This window comes from Morone saxatilis, unplaced genomic scaffold (assembly GCF_004916995.1).
Source record: "Morone saxatilis isolate NCDOM2014 unplaced genomic scaffold, NCSU_SB_2.0 Contig2, whole genome shotgun sequence".
Taxonomy (NCBI): domain Eukaryota; kingdom Metazoa; phylum Chordata; class Actinopteri; family Moronidae; genus Morone; species Morone saxatilis.
Genome location: NW_023339762.1, coordinates 19,624,415 through 19,640,974, shown reverse-complemented (window position 1 = coordinate 19,640,974; position 16,560 = coordinate 19,624,415). Strand labels below are relative to the sequence as shown.

The following is a 16,560-nucleotide window of genomic DNA, read 5'->3' as shown; positions in this document are numbered from 1 at the left end:
TACAAATAGTAAATTAGGTACTTTATGACGATGCTCTCCTATCCAAACAACACAACATTTACATGAATAATAACACGAGGAACAAACTGCTGCAGTCCATGAACAGTGTGCACCCCTTTTCTTTTGTGTCTTAAAAAAGAAAATCATTGCTTTTGCATGTTTTAATGCTACAAATCATGAGCTTTATTCCTTGTATTTAAAGCAAAAACATTCTTGAGTTTAGGTAATCCACTCCAGTAGTTTATTTAGTTCAGCCACCGATGTCTCAAAATTCCCAAAAAGAAAACCTTGAAAAAAAGACATTACTATTGGGTATAATATAATATAAAATTGCCATTTCAATTATCACGAGGTAAAAAAAATACTCTTTAAATATGTAGTATATTTTACATAATCCGAGCATAGTTGATTGGCAGAGTGAATTAAGGGAACTTGGGATTTTACAACAGCACAACAGGTGTTTGCTTTTGACCCGTGACCCATCATTAAGTTTCAGTTTTGGCCCTCCAAGGGAAAACAATTGGGCACCCCTGGTCTATAGGGTTACTTATGGTGTGTTAATGTGCTAATAAAATCTCCAAAACCTAAGCTTTGACAATCAAACATGCACATAATAATAATCTGAATCTGACAGCTCCTCACATTAAAACTATTTGGCCTATTATAATACATGAGATCAGTGCATCAACATCCCAACAACAGTTATAATACAAATTTTAATTTATTTTCTCAAGAAATTAAATATAAATTGACCTCACAGAGTATTTAAAAAGCTAAAAACAATGAATAAGCACTTGCAAATTTCCTGATATGTTTACTGGTTCTGAAGAATCTGGATTCACCTCTGTGGGAGATCACAAAGAGAAGAAGAACTCATTGTTACAGTCAGCCTGTAGGGGGAAATCATCTGCATTTAGCAGAAGGGAAATATCAGACTACAGTTGGGTGATATGTCTGAAATCTCTATCACAGTATTTTAATAATAGAAAATAAGTGTATTTCCTTTATTTATTTTATTGATTTATGTCTCAACTGAACAAATGTATGCATTATCAAATAGAAAATAATGAATATTTCTCACTTTAATGCATCACATGAGCCCAAAATCTTCACGTGTTAAACAAAATACTCGGCCGGCACAGTTTCAGAGTCCAAGATCATTTCATCGAATGTTTTATTTGAAACGACCAACAGTCCTGAAACCGAAAATATTCTGTTTACAATCGTAGAAGAAAATTAAAACTACAAATATTTACATTTGAGAACCAGAGGAAGTTTGATTTCTTTTACTTAAAACAATTGTTGTTGATTGATTAATTAACTAATCACTGCAGCTTTCTAGTGATTATACGTCACATCATCAGGATATGATTCTCCTGACAATCGTTGAGAATGTCAACAGAGTTGAAAATTAGCTGAATTATCAACCAGCTCTTATTAAACTCCATAAGGATCCAACTGGCTGAGCTAAAAGCATCAAAAGGAGTTTTGTTTGGGTTGTTTTTCTGTTGATAATTGAAGTTTCTCAGCAGATAGTGAAGGACGACTCTCATATAAATTCCACGTGATAAGCAGACAGCTGGATGCTAAATACGACAATGTTGAGCAACGACGCGTATACGTCTCTATTCGTGTCAATAGGAAGAAAAAGTTGCTTTATGGTTTCCTCTTTTAAACCGAAGCCTTAATACCACCAACATGTCGTATGTAGCGTAACCATACCCCCTACTCGCACATACACACACAACTCAATTGGGGCCTTTTCACTGAACAAAAGCAGTACACATCCGTTTGTGCAGGCAGAGTGTGTGAGAATAGGAAGGGTGGAAGAGGCTCTTTTGGTGGCTGCACCTGTCCTATTTTATGAGGCTCTAATAAGCAGATAACAGGATGAAAAAAAAAAAAAAGGACGTCCACTGAGGGAGATGCAGACGCCACCTTCTCCTTAATTGACAGAAATTAATTAGATCCTCCTTTGAGGTCACGGCTTTGTAACAGCCACCATTTACGCCTTTGATTATTGTGTCATTAATGAGTTGTTATAGTATATTTATTATTTAATTTCTTCTTAAGCTCGAAGAATCTTTGCAGACGAGCCTAAATGATTTCCTGGTATGATGATGCAGGTTGTTTTTTTTGCTTTTTTAGAAGCCCTTTTGACCTGTCACTCATTCCAACAAGTCGTTTTTTCTTCCTGTATGAGTCTGAATGGATGCACGGACCTGTTATAACCAGCTATGCACAGAGAGGTCCGTGCAATGTTGCTGCCACCCAGTCCCACACGTGCTCTCAGGTAGCTGCACGGTGTGTGTCGGTGAGTAGCAGCAGTGGTGCCTGCGCGCTGGTAGAGAAAGTCCTCCTTTGCTATCCATGGTGTGGTGAGTAATTCAGCCATAATCCGCCTTTCTCCTCTCCCCTCTTCTTTCCCCTCTCCTCTCCCCCTCTCCTGTGGTTCCATTCATATTCTAATCACAGCTTTCCCTTCTCCAGCTCTCAGGCACTCCATCAGAGCCCTCCCAGCCTCGGGCTTTGCACTTTTACTTCCCCCCCTTTGTGACCGTTCCCTCTTCTGAGAGGCACACCAAAAATAAGGTTGCCACAGCGAAACAGTGAGCGAAAAAGAGGGTGACAACTCCACCAGAAAATTCACACTGGTGCCATTTTTAGCATGTTCCTATGTTCGTCCGAGCACGTGGTTTGTCGACTCTGAGAAAAAGTTAGCACAAAGATGGTTTGATGGTGGAATGAGGTGAGAAACTGACCAAATGTGGCAGCAAGTGTCTGCAGGATGTGAAAATTGGGAGTTAAAATCAGAAGGAAAAGCAGGAGCGGCGGTTGTGTAGGGATGTATGTTTATATGGAGCTCTGGGGTGTATAAAAACGTATTAAATGCCATAATGGAAGACGGGGAGGCCACAGTGTTAGGACTGCGTAGATCTAAGCCTCTTTTTTTTTTTCGTTGGGAGGGAGCTTTTCTTATTCAAAACAGCCCCACAAAAGACTTCCAGTGAGCCTTGCCACATCCCCATCTGACTTGGGGCCATTCATCAGCCTTCCAAGCCTATCAATGACATGTCCCCATCAGGGCTCCTATAAAATCAGCCCCTTTCCCATGAAACATCAGCAAACATTTTGACGGGTCTGGCTTTCCCCCCGCTGGATTTCTGGAGTCTCTACCCCCCTTTCCTCCCTTATTCCCACCTCCCCCCTCTCCTCCGCCAACACCACCCCTCTCTGGGCGAACCTCAGATCCTCAACATCTCCTGTGACGGGCAGTGGTCACGGAAACAGAGAGCGAGACAAGGGGAGAGCCACTGAGGAGGGGGAAACGTGCACTAAACCATTTTCTTGGAGGAGCCAGTGTCGTTGATGGGAAGAGGATGCATTGCGGGCTGCTGGAGGAGCCTGATATGGATTCCACAGGTCAGTCCTGTTAAACTGTGATGGCTTTGCCGTGTGTGGATTTCGTCGAGAAAACTAGCTTCTGTTCGGGAAAAAAAACATTGTGTGAGCTGCTGCTGCTGCTCTTCTGGAAGTCTCAAACTTTCACTGCAGTACTTCAGCGCGAGGGTCTGGATGCTCAGCTGTTGTTTTTTTTTTTTTACTTTTAATGACTTGTTTAAATTTTGTTATTCATGAATTTGTGTTTTCCAGTCACACACATTTTTTGAGAAGTGCTGTTATAAGACACAGTTGTGCAGGGACTAAAGAAAAGTCACAGAAAGCAAGGAAATAGCCCTTAAATCTCCAGTATTGATAGGAGATTGATCAATTGGAGAAATAAAAACAGCAAGTGCACATCACGGTGCACTTTAAAGTCTTATCCTCTTTTTGCCTTGTTTTCCTGGGTGTTTTTTTAGTCCAAAATCAGAAAACCAAGGCGTTTATTCAACTTGAAAACTGCATTTTACTGAGAATCTATCAGTAAAATATTTGTATATCTTATCTGGTAAAAGTAAATTTGTTTTCAGAAACATTGTTGATTCATGTCCAGTCGGATTTAAAGAAACTATTAAACTGTTGAGAAGCGGCTCAGTATGTTAAAATGAGTAAAGGTGATGAATGGAAGTAAATCTTTGCTTAAAGGATTTTTAAATAGTTTATACTAAACCAAAATGCCGGTGCAGCGTAGAGTAGTTTAGTCCTGAATGTGTTAATAAATGAGTGAACATCCGTTTCACTTGTTGATCAAATTTAATCCAATTATTTAGATCCCCAACTTATCTGTTCCTGTGGCAAATGAAGCTTGAGGTCTGAGCCACTGTGGAGAATTAGCTTCACTTCAGTGGATTCACTTTTTCATTTCCAGGGTTTGTTAGGTTTGTTTTTTGTTTTTTTAGGTAGAAAAGAAGCCAACACTGTCTGTAAATGATGAGACGTGTCAGAAAGCCGCCAGTGACACTGATGGTGTTTTATTCAAATGCAAATGCACAGGTTGCTTTCTTTTATTTCTTATCGTATAACAGGAAATATAATCGCCATGTAGAGTGCTATTAATCAGTGAGTAATCTTAAAGGTGTTGGTAGTAGATCCTTAAAGACTTCTTATGAATATATTTCTCTTAAAAAGTTGAGCTCAGAGTCTGTGTGTTTGCAGCGACGATGAGACTCTAAACTACTGTCCGACCTTTTTACTGTCAGCACGTGCCAAACAGTGAGGTGTAGATTCCTCGTCGAGTGTAAACTTTCTAAAACTTTTGAATATATGTGACCTCCTTTGAATCCCCCCAAATGGGCTGCACCAACAGGTCACCCTGCCAGCAGTCTGTCCTAGCAACAGCTGCTATGGTGATTGTTAGTTCACATGCAGAAATAAAAAAGATAAAAACACAATTAAGAAATATAATGTTGAAGAGCTCAGAAGTAACCGGTTAAGTACTTTTTACTTTAGTGCTGTGTGTACTAAAATACAAGTACAAACATTGCTTTTCTGTTTTAGGCTGCATATAATGGTTTTTATTCAGAGTTAATATTTTTTTTAGGGCATCCAGTTAGTTGTAGCTTATTATTCTAATAGAAAAATAAAGCTTTGCACTCAAATAAACCAGAATATTACTCATGTACAATCTCCTTCTTGATTATATTCATCAAATACTGAATAACTTTCCTGAAAAAAAAAAAAGAATTTAAAATGGATTTCCACTCTACTTATCAGTCCGTTTCTACATGAAAGCTTTAGTGTTTTGCTGCTGCTCGCTCACAGAAAGCACACCAGTTGAGCTATTTCTAAGTAGAAATTAAAACAGGACAATGGCCTCTATTCCACCAGACTGCTTCAGTAATGTGCACAGGCTCTTTTAAGCAACTGTGTACGCTCGTAGTTTCCTGGGAACAATGCTGGATTCCTGCCGTCCTGGTGAAAACATCTCAAATAGAGCCATGGCTGCACCGCTGCCCATACAATCGATTGTTGTCAGCTCGCCCTGTCACATTAGTGACATTTAAAGTGTCCTGTATAGGCAGTGATTTGCACTGTTTATGTAAATACAGCTTTGGCTCTATTCAACTGCAGGACAAAATGAGTTCACCCCAGAAAGTTTTTTAAATTGACAATTTAAATTTGAATGAATATTAATACAGAAAAAATACACCAAAACCTTTTAGCTAAAGACAATTAAAGAATCCCACTGTTACATCTTTAAAAATCCTATTCTTATGATTCATAATTTTTTACCTTCTGTCTGAATAACAACATAAAAAAAAGGTTTTTCTGAGCTGTACTAATAGGTGATCTGTGCTCAATCATTTCTTTTTTTAGAGAGCTGGATTGAAAGATGCCTCAACGAGAGTGAGAGCAAGCGATATTCCAGTCACACGTCTCTGGGGAACATGTCCAACGACGAGCGTAAGCAGCACAAACACTGTTAACTACTGACTTCACTGAGGAATCCTGTCAACTCTTGTTGTGTTGTGTGTTTCCTGGACTTTATTTATTCATCTTATAGTTAGTGTTTAGTGCTATAAACATCATTCAACCAGAGGAAATAACATACAGTGTTTTGCACATTAGTGTGGGTTATATGAAGTCTCATTGGTGCCACATTTGTCTCATTTTACGTAAAATAACTTAATTTCATCCTAAAAATCCACAATGTGTTGAATGTTACAGATGAAGAAAAAGAAAACAACAGAGCCTCTAAACCACATTCGACACCGGCTACCCTGGAATGGTAAGTAATTAAAAATAAATTTGTATTTTTGAAAAAAAAAGTGAAAGAAAATAGAGAAAATCTAATTTTTGTGTCAAACAGCAGTAATCAAATGCAAATATTGAGAATTAATATAAAAACTATGAAACCCAAAATAGGTTTTTAATAAATTAAAGCTTCCACTCACCAACATGAAACATTAATGCTAAAAATCAAGCCTAAAATTATTTGACCAAGTTTAGAGTGATACACACATAACTGTGGCACATAGCAGTGGTAACTTGGTGGTAAAGCCTCTAAGATTTCCCTCCTCATTTTCTAGTCCCGTTAGATATTAAAAATGTGAATAGTTTTACATGACACAGACAGATGACACCAGTTTCTCTTCACACTGGGTTCTGTTCTGGCTTTATTATGTATATATAGTAAACTATAAACACAGATGTAAGTGACTTCCTGCCTTTGAAATGTTTTTTTTTTTTAGTAACAACAAGGAGAATTTAGAAAAATCTGTTTTTAAGTTGTTTTAATTTAACATCTGATCATGATAATCTGATCAAATGCCATTTTATGTTTTATTTGTCCTCAAGCGAAAATTTGTTTTGCACTCATTGTACGCAGACACAGACTTAAAAAGAAGAGCAGCTTCAATCTTTCACATCCTCTACGTGTATAAAATGCAAACCCCACACTTGCCTCTAGTTTATATGTGCCTGCCTGTTGCACAGCCACGTGACCAGCCTTTACTTAACAGCATTCAAAAATGCACATAGGCTTAAAATTAATATTTATAGACATTCAACCTGCACTGTGGGGGGGCTAGAACCCTGAGTGAGGAACATGAGTTGGGTTGTACCATTTTAAAGAGAAGCATTATAGACATAAATGCTGCTGTAATTGGCCTCACCTCACTGTGCATAAGTATTGTATGTGCAGGTATAATAGTGAAATACTAGAAATTTTACCTCCATTTTAGCAGAATGTTATAGTTAAAGTTTACAACCGTAATATTTATACCAGAACATTACAGATTACAGGTTTAATAAAACAATACGGTCAGGGCTCATATAAGAAGAGCACCAGGCTCTTACAGTAGCCATATTCTGTATATTCCATAATAATAAAAGTGCGATGTAAGAGGCGTTTACTTTTCATCAACATTATAAGTGAAACAGTAGGTGCCAGCTGAATTTATCTAACAACTGAAGAAGCTAACAGACGAGTTGTATAAATAAAAATGCAACTTGTGATGCATGATGAGGTGGTGGCAGGATTCAGTGTGTTGTTTAACATTGTGGTTGCTGGTACTGATGCTGGTGTACCTCAAGGCTTAGGTTTGGGTACGCTCTTATTTAGTTATTTGACCTTTTATTGTTACTTGTACAAGGAAAACGTAATTAAATATAAGTCTGTTTTTCTAGTTTGTATGGGAATACTGTGATACCACATTCAAATATGTATTGAAAGCAAAGAGGCTTTAAAGATGCATTGAGTGAGTTAACTTGTTGGACCGTTAGGGGGAAGAAATACTTACAAAACAACCTTAAAGCATCACAGCACAGACGTTTCAAAATGTTTTACAGTCAAAACAAAGAACAAAAAGCAAATAAAATCCAAATCACAATAAAATAATTTTAAACAATTACACAAAAAATCACATTTCTGGACATCCAGTTTTTAGTTTCAGGACATATTGATGGCACCAGGCTTTATTGGGTAAATAAAAGGGGACCCAGAATACACTCCTGGGGGACCCCAGAAAAGAGAAGAGCGTGAGAGGAGGGGACGTTTCCAAGCATAACAGTGAGAGACCTATAGGACACATAAGAGATAACCAATTCACTGATAACTACTAAAAGCTTTAGAGTCGTGTTTTGCTTCTCATTGGGATTCGAAAGTGCCAGCAACTCTTCGACATTACAGGGAATAATTTTATTCAGTGTTAATTTCTACTTTATTTCTTAATGGAGATTTAAATAATTCACCAGATCAGTAAAACAGAACTTTAACCAGGTTGTCATATAAGACAACACTAAAACCAACGTGAACCTTTATATGTATGAACTGGAAACAAAAACACATATGATCACTGTAAAATTATCATGAAGTACAATCTTTTTATACATTTTATTTCTCCTGTTATTATCATCAAGTAAATTACCTTTTGGACTTTGGTCTATTACACATGTTCCTCCAGGAGCAGGTGTTTCTGTCTTTGCAATCAGTGATATCTGAGTTGTCTTGATGCTAAATATGATAAAGTTGTGTGCTGCAGTACATCTACTGATTGCTGTGTGTTGCTGAACATTTAAATCCTGTTGCTGATTGGTTCTGTCTGTAGAGTTAAATGTCTGTGACTGTTTATGTGACATGATGTGAGCGTACTTGATGCTGCTTTAAGGTGCATGAAGTTGCTGGTTAAAATTATATTACTGTGCTTTTATTCAGTTATTTATTTTCTGTTTTGACTTCATGGGCTTGCTACATGTGACTATTACATTTTATGTTTATAGAAATTTGCCATAATTGTTATTAATGTACCTGCATAAGTAAATATAATTTAAACTTTAACACCATATTATCATTTATTATTTCACTGCATTGATTCTTTATGCTGACATGGATGTAATCTGGCATCCTAAACATTCACACTGTAAATTAATCTACATTTTCCCCCATTTATACAAAAAAAAAACGATGATTCTCTTATTTCATCTCATTCACAAACTTCAATATTTGATTTTTTTTGACAGGCTAGAAGAGAACTATGAGATAGCCGAAGGTGTGTGTATCCCCCGAAGTGCCCTCTACATGCATTACCTAGACTTCAGTGAAAAGCATGACACACAGCCTGTGAACGCAGCCAGCTTTGGAAAGGTAAGATTCAAAGGTTAAACCGTCTGGCAACTCTTTATTACCTCCCGCATCCAATTTAACCGAAAATCATCTTTAAATGTCATAAAAACACACAAAATCCATTAATTCTGTCATCTGTCGTCAGCATCTCTATTTAAAATGTCTGATTTACTACGCAGATGATTTGCAGTTGAGCATTTCTCAGTTTTTTAGGGTTTTTAATATACATTTATACGTGCGCTGTGAGTTTAATCAAAACAAAATGACTCAACAGAAGAACAATATTCGGATGTTGTTACCCCTATGAAAGCAATAATCTCTGGCACTAAATCAGCCATAAGCATTAAGTCTGACCATTTCATGCCTGGGTTGGTTTTTGTGCTGCAGCTCTGGCTGCTGTTGAAGTAATATCAACTGCAGCTCAGTGTGAAGCAAGCAAAGCTCTGCGGTCGTTCACTGAACACATAATCTAGAGCCAAAGGAGATGTGCTTTCGTCTGTTCCCACAACCCCAAGAAGTTCCTCAGCCTTCCTACCCCCAGCAATCCCCTGTACTCTGGACTCCGGCCCCAACCCCCAACCCAGCCCACCACCACCACCAACCAAAGACGCGCCCCACCCCCACCCTCCCCGCCGCCCCTCCGCAGCTCCTGTCGGAAGATATTGAAAAAGAGAAGGGGCCTGGATTAATGTGTAATTAAAGGAAATTTGGAAGGGTGAGATGTTGCGGAATGTTAGATCAGTGGCTGGAGCAGTGTGGGGTGTCCTTTAGGAAGGCTTCATTGATTCAGGACAAAAAAACGAGAGAGGGCCCGGACTGCCTCCCTGTCTGCTCATTTATCAAGCGGGGCCTGACAGAAACTTCACAGCTTGCCCTCTTTTTTCATCCCACACAATGGAGAGCTACACTGTTTGCTAAAGTTTCTGCACCAGGAGCTGGACCGAGGAGCCAATCTCTTTTGGACAAAAAAAAAAGAGAGGAGAGAGAGAGAGAGGAAGAAGGAGGGAGTGGAGAAGAGAAAGAGAGCGAGCAGGAGAGAAGATGGGTGGGAGGATAGATGAGGGGAGACTGTTGATATAGGGAAAAAAAAAAAGTAATACCCCTGAATGTCATAAATGGATGGCTCCCAAAGCTTCTTTTTTTTTTCCTCACAGACCTCCCCGTGGTCACAGCTATGAGACTTTCATGTTGTTCTCCTGACAAACCTAATTAAACACTTTCTCATAAAGAACTGAAGATACTGTAGATCAGTAATTTCTGACAAGTAATTCTGTATTTGTTGTGTATTAAAAAGTCTAAGTTGATATTCTATAAAGATCTTATTTGTGTCACCTGCTTCCACCTCCTGTTTATTTCCCCTTTTACTGTTACAAACTCCTGTGAAAGGCTGAGAGGAATTTGCTGTAAGGATATAAGTTAAAATTCTCTCTTTCTGTAGCACACTGACAACTTTTTCTCTCTTCCAATGAACAGATCATAAGGCAACAGTTTCCAGCGCTGACTACCAGAAGACTGGGGACAAGAGGGCAGTCAAAGTGAGTTGGTTTGGTTTTATTATGTCATAAACTACCTACATATTAGACACTTATCCACAAACCCTGCCCCCCCAAAAAAAACCAAACAAAAGACATAGATTCAAGACAAAGTGTGAAGCACAGCATGTTAGCAACATTAAAAGTTAAAATTACTCATTAACTCAAATAACTCCTGCATTTGTGAGATTCTTTAATTTTAAAAAGTAGTAGAAATCAGCTAATTGTAGACTACGTGCACATTTAAAAAAATCACAGAGAAGCATGTAATCTGAAGAACCAAACTTACTTAAACAAATGTATAATAAATGATGTATTACTTTTCTTTCACACCTTTTTTTAACCTATGATGATCCTAATATGTCCCTCTGTTTTGTTCAGGTACCACTACTACGGCATAGCGGTGAAGGAGACCTCTCAGTATTATGACGTGATGTACTCCAAGAAGGGAGCGGCATGGGTGAACGAGACGGGGAAGAAAGAGGTTACGAAGCAGACAGTGGCGTATTCACCGCGCTCCAAACTGGGAACGCTCCTGCCAGAGTTTCCAAATGTCAAAGACCTAAATTTGCCTGCCAGCCTGCCAGAAGAGAGGGTAAACAGGAGTTTTAAAAGTCCATCCTTACAGCTCTCCCCCTCCTCCCACCTCTCCCTGCCATCTCACCATCTCTGCGCCCCCTCTGGCTCCAGCCTTTTATCTGCCCCGGGACCTTCACTGGGTTTGCATTTAGAGAAGGACCTTGAGGATTTATATGCTGGCTCCTCACTAACTCTTAATCTTTTGGGGGAGATAATAAGATCTAGCAATGGACAAAGGACAGGCACTAGCTGTCCGGCTTTTAAAGAGGGGCCATGATTTTAAATGGTTTGTGTTTTGCTGATCTCTAAAGCTCGGTTTATATCACTCTGTTCCAGCCTAGACCTGTAACATGTATTTATTGATTCACATGCTTTGTGCAAGATTTATTTTCTTGTTTTTGTACCACTTTTTTAGTTTCCCAAAAGAGAGGGGAAAAAAAGCTATTAAGTTTGTGATGCAATGAGATTAATATTCTGTTGTTACTCACAGGTGTCAACCTTCATCATGATGTACAGAACGCATTGTCAGAGGATACTGGACACTGTTATTCGAGCCAACTTTGATGAGGCAAGGTTTATTCTGTTTTAAACCATTTTACACATCAAATCTGCCTAAAAAAAACTGTTTGATTGAACTTTTATTTCCTGTAATACTGAATATTGCGGTGTGTGTGTGCTGTATTTTCAGGTCCAAAGCTTCTTGCTGCACTTCTGGCAGGGCATGCCGCCCCACATGCTCCCTGTCCTCGGCTCCACCACGGTGGTGAACATAGTTGGTGTTTGTGACTCCATCCTCTACAAGGCCATCTCTGGGGTGCTGATGCCCACCGTCCTGCAAGCACTGCCTGATAGGTGAGCATGTGTTGTAACCTTTGCTCCTAAAATAAGTGATTTTGTACCATTTTTCTGCCTGCTGTTACTAAAACTGGATTGGGTGGTATGTTTTAACAACAAACATTTAATTTTATTAAGTGTCTGGTACAGATGATTTGATGATGAGTAAGAGTATAAAATAAGTAAAATGTGATCAAAAACAGTGCTCTAATGCTCAATTCTATAAATAGTTTTTCAATAATGTAGCAACTTCTGATCTACCATATCAATTTCAAGGAGTTAAATTAACAACTTCAGTTAGTCCAGCCCTCTTCCGGTATAAGCCCCGCCCATTCCCAGTGCGGCTATGAACACAGATAATTCAGTTGGTTGCACAGATACAGATAACAGCGTACCCGCTCGTCCTGGAGTGTGAATTAAAGCTGCTGCATCAACCGTAATATCATTTAATTTATCACTTTTTAACTTATAGCCATAAAGTACTTTGAAGGCTTATGGTTGGAAACAGCATTTAGGCTCAAGGTCCTTTTACTTGCTTTTTCTGTAGCTTCTCACGTCTCAGTCTTACTCATCAGATTGAGGTTGATAGTTGAATATCTTTTTTGCAACAATTTTTAACAAAAACATTGACTGAGAGAATAATAACCATAGTCAAAATAATTGTTAGTTGTTGTTCTAATTAAATTATGATTTATGATGTATGTTGATGTATTTAATGTTTTTCTGTTTCCCTCGTCTGCACAGTTTGACTCAGGTTATTCGAAAATTTGCCAAACAGCTCGACGAGTGGCTAAAAATAGCACTTCATGACCTTCCTGAAAACCTGAGGAATATCAAATTTGAACGTAAGTGTAAAATCTCATCATAACAGTTTAACATCTTCACACAAAGTTTGTATGATGACACGCCGTATTGTTTTCTCCTCTTCGTTTCCAGTGTCCAGAAGATTTTCTCAGATTCTAAAGCGACAAACATCCTTAAACCATCTATGTCAGGTGCCTGTCACGCTCTGAATGTTTTTTTAATAAAATCCATATGAACAAACACGGCTGATAAGGGATATGGGTATGCTTGTAAGTAATATTGTTGATTTATCTGTCCCCAGGCATCACGGACTGTGATAAACAGTGCCGACATCACCTTTCAAATGTTGGAGGACTGGAGGAATGTGGACTTGAACAGCATCACCAAGCAGACACTTTACACCATGGAGGACTCACAAGAGGAGCACAGGCAGCTTATTATCCACTGTAAGTCCACGCATTTACGTTGATTCCACTCGAACGCACGCTGCCAGACAGAGAATTACACTCTACTTCCACACAAACAACACATAGAAGGGACAGTCATTCCCACGACCAGCAGAGTCAAAGCATAAATGATGGAGACCAAAAGGTTAAACAAGTTCACTCTCCTCTGAAACGCCCTGTGGAGCATCTCCAATTCAGTCCAGCCCCACTCCTCTGATTCCGTCCTTGCCGGATCAGAGGTCACAGATACGTAGAAGTTGACAGGATGACGCACCGATTTTTTAGCTTTTAAGTGATGTAAAATACTGTGTAACCTGACGTTCTCCCTCCTGTCACAGTGTATCAGGAGTTTGACCGTCTATTGGAGGAGCAGTCTCCGATCGAGGCGTACATCGAGTGGCTGGACTCGATGGTGGACCGCTGTGTCGTCAAGGTCAGACAGCAAAAACTTTTTTAACAGGTCTTTAAGCCTGTTCTGACTCAGCATTTTGTGCATAAAGTATCTGTCTCTTGTTCAAGTTGCACTGATGAAGTTTATACATTTTCCACCACTGTTGCAGAGAAGTGGTTTAAAACGTTTGACGTATTTGTGCTGCAGAAGTCAGATTTTTTTAAAAGAGACACCTGCGGCTGAAATCCACTCGTCCCTGTTGTGTCTGTCTTACACAGAGGCACTTACGTTGCAATCCTCCCAGTTAATGATGTCTTCAAGCTTCCCATTTGCGTCCATTATGTGCCAGATATGGGCTTGTAAAATTTGGTTGCCCTGGCAACGTCTTGGACTGCCCAGACAATAGTTCAATAGGAAGGCGTGTCCCTGGGGGCAAATTAAATAGTTGACTTGTTGACATGTTTTTCGTTCCTGAGGGTTAAGCCCCAATGTGGACCAAGGGGTTAATTCTACCCCGGCATCCCAACCCTTCCCCCTCTTTTCTCATGGAAATGTTCTCTCTAGGTGGCAGGGAAGAGGCCCGGGTGCCTGAAGAAGGTGGCCCAACAGTTCCTGCTGATGTGGTCGTGTTTTGGGACCAGAGTCATCCGGGATATGACCCTCCACAGCGCGCCCAGCTTTGGTGAGCTTTGTCATCATTAGTTAATGCAACAGACAGGAAATACACGCATAATTTGACGGTGCTTCGTGACTGTGCAGAAAAGTTTGTTTATTGTGTCATGCACGAGCCCCCTACCACACAGACTAATAAGCATTGGCGTTTAGGGGGACCCCCTAAAATCTGGCATAATGAAAAACATTTGTTCATAAAAGGAAACATCCTCTTATCCACAAAAATGTTTTTTTTGTGTAAATAGTTGTTAATAACTATTAAATAGGCTATAAATTATTCTCACCATTCAAATTAATGCAAGAAATGTGAATGTCATGCATTTAGCATTTAATATGAGACTTTATATCGACTGATTTTCTCTCAGCACCCCAACTCTGACTTCCAAAAATACAGTTGCAGTGTTAAAATATTTGTCAGACAATAACATAACTTCTTACATTGCTCTTACAAAGAGCGTTTTCTTCTGTTGCAGGTTCTACAAATAAAATAATCTGCCACAATAAAGGCTCCCTTCCTAAAAACAACTTTTTATAATCATCGATCAGAAATTGACATTTTACTATAAAGTGTTGCCCTTAAATCACCATATGACGAGCAATAAAACATTGAAAGTTCTTCTTCTTCAAGGAGAACATTGAACCTGCCTATTTATATAGTGTCTATAGCTTTAGCTGATGGTAGTCTACCTGAATGTAACTGTGCACACAAAGGTCTGCTTCACTTAAGGCAGGATTTAGTGCATCATGAGGCAATATTTGTAATAATTTGTACTTAAGATTTGTTCTAAACACCTATAGATCATCCTTCGTTATACATAAAAATAATCTCTGATTCAGGGATTTCCATGTAAAATGTGCCAGTAAAAGATCTGTTCAGACAAGTTCACAAGTCTTATAATTATACATATATACAGTTTATACATCACCACTGATGGCCAAAGTCGGTGTACATTCCTCTACTGTATGAATCTCAAGTCTAAAATAAGGGGAGAAACAACTAAAATGGCTGCTTTAACAGCTTGTTTGCACAATCAAGGTTTGCAATAAGTGAAGAGTTGTAAAAAAGAAAAGAAAAGAAAATGGCTTCTCTTTCCTCTACTTGTGTCCTTTGGGTCTGTCTGTGAATATCAAAGACACAGCTGGTTGCAGTGGTTTGATAAAGCAGGTCTCTGTGCACAAACAGCTAATTAACAAAAGCCGCCCCTCCCCTCTCCCGATGTGTTTGCCTGTCTTTTCCATTTTATGACCGGTCAGTATTACACCCTGCTCCCTTGAATAGTGTTTATTATGCGCACGACGGCGGCAGCGACCCGCACAATGACACAATTGTGACACTCCTTCACATGCCACGGTCTTCTTCTTCCGTGCGACCTCGGGGGTCTGCTGCCATATTTCTGGCACTGCCTCGGTACACGGAAAAAAATCAAACTCGCTTCTTTTTAATAACAGCAGCCCCCCTGTCAGTCTGCAGGATGTGATGTCGTCACTCGGATGCTTCGGTCTTAATGGTCATCATCATTTATGTCCTATCCAACAACATGGATATCCTGTTGGGGGCTCTTTTTTCCAGCCAACTCAGTCTCTGTTACTACATTAATTACTTTTTAACACACAATAACTCCTAATAACCTCCAAGGTACGAACGGAGGCGGAGCAGAAAGGGGGCATATATAGGTTTCAAGATTAGTAATGCTGTTCACAAATTCCTACCCTACCTATGTCATGTAACTTCAAAATAAAAACATCAGACTATTTTTGCCTCTTTTTAGGTTACAGGGTTGAAAATCCTTGAAGACAGTTGAAGAACAATTAGATACAGAATAGGATGAAGGCTGAATGGATGGATTTCTTCTTTTGTGCAAGAATATCTGTTTTTGCAGAATGACAGACAGTATTCTCAAGCAATTAATGTCAGCTGCCTTGACAAAACATATATCTCTACTGTAAATGGGAAGCGAATCTCCAGGGACACGGCCCCTGACCGCCCCTCCCCCTAGCTCAAGCCCAAATGTTTTAAAGTCTGGCTCCACCCTGCGTACAAATAACACTCGTCTTCGCCCTTATTAAAGTCTCGCGCGCCGGTCGCTCCTCAGGGTCCTTCCACCTGATCCACCCTCATGTTGATGATTATGTGTTTGCCTGCTATCCGCACTGCCATAACCAACCCATAGCCATAAAATACACATCCACCCTTAATTAATCAATAATTAGATGACATTCCTGCCATAAAATGTCCTGTTTGTCCAGTATTTTTTCAAAAATTAATTAAAAATTAAATAAAATAATATTTTACTTAAA

The 16,560-nt window shown here is 39.2% G+C and overlaps 1 protein-coding gene across 2 annotated transcripts in view; it reads left to right on the top strand.

Annotated features, from left to right (window-relative positions):
- Positions 1-86: 86 nt before the first annotated feature.
- Positions 87-16,560, top strand: part of rfx4 (regulatory factor X, 4) — a gene marked incomplete in the record, with an annotated part of 21,906 nt that continues 5,432 nt past the window's right edge. For both annotated transcript variants that reach the window (XM_035665168.1, XM_035665167.1), the window contains 13 exon segments: positions 87-3,423; positions 5,758-5,844; positions 6,109-6,169; positions 8,902-9,025; positions 10,478-10,539; positions 10,918-11,131; positions 11,606-11,683; positions 11,804-11,967; positions 12,694-12,794; positions 12,886-12,944; positions 13,055-13,199; positions 13,538-13,632; positions 14,155-14,272. In XM_035665168.1, the coding sequence (XP_035521061.1) occupies positions 3,381-3,423; positions 5,758-5,844; positions 6,109-6,169; positions 8,902-9,025; positions 10,478-10,539; positions 10,918-11,131; positions 11,606-11,683; positions 11,804-11,967; positions 12,694-12,794; positions 12,886-12,944; positions 13,055-13,199; positions 13,538-13,632; positions 14,155-14,272 (1,351 nt within the window).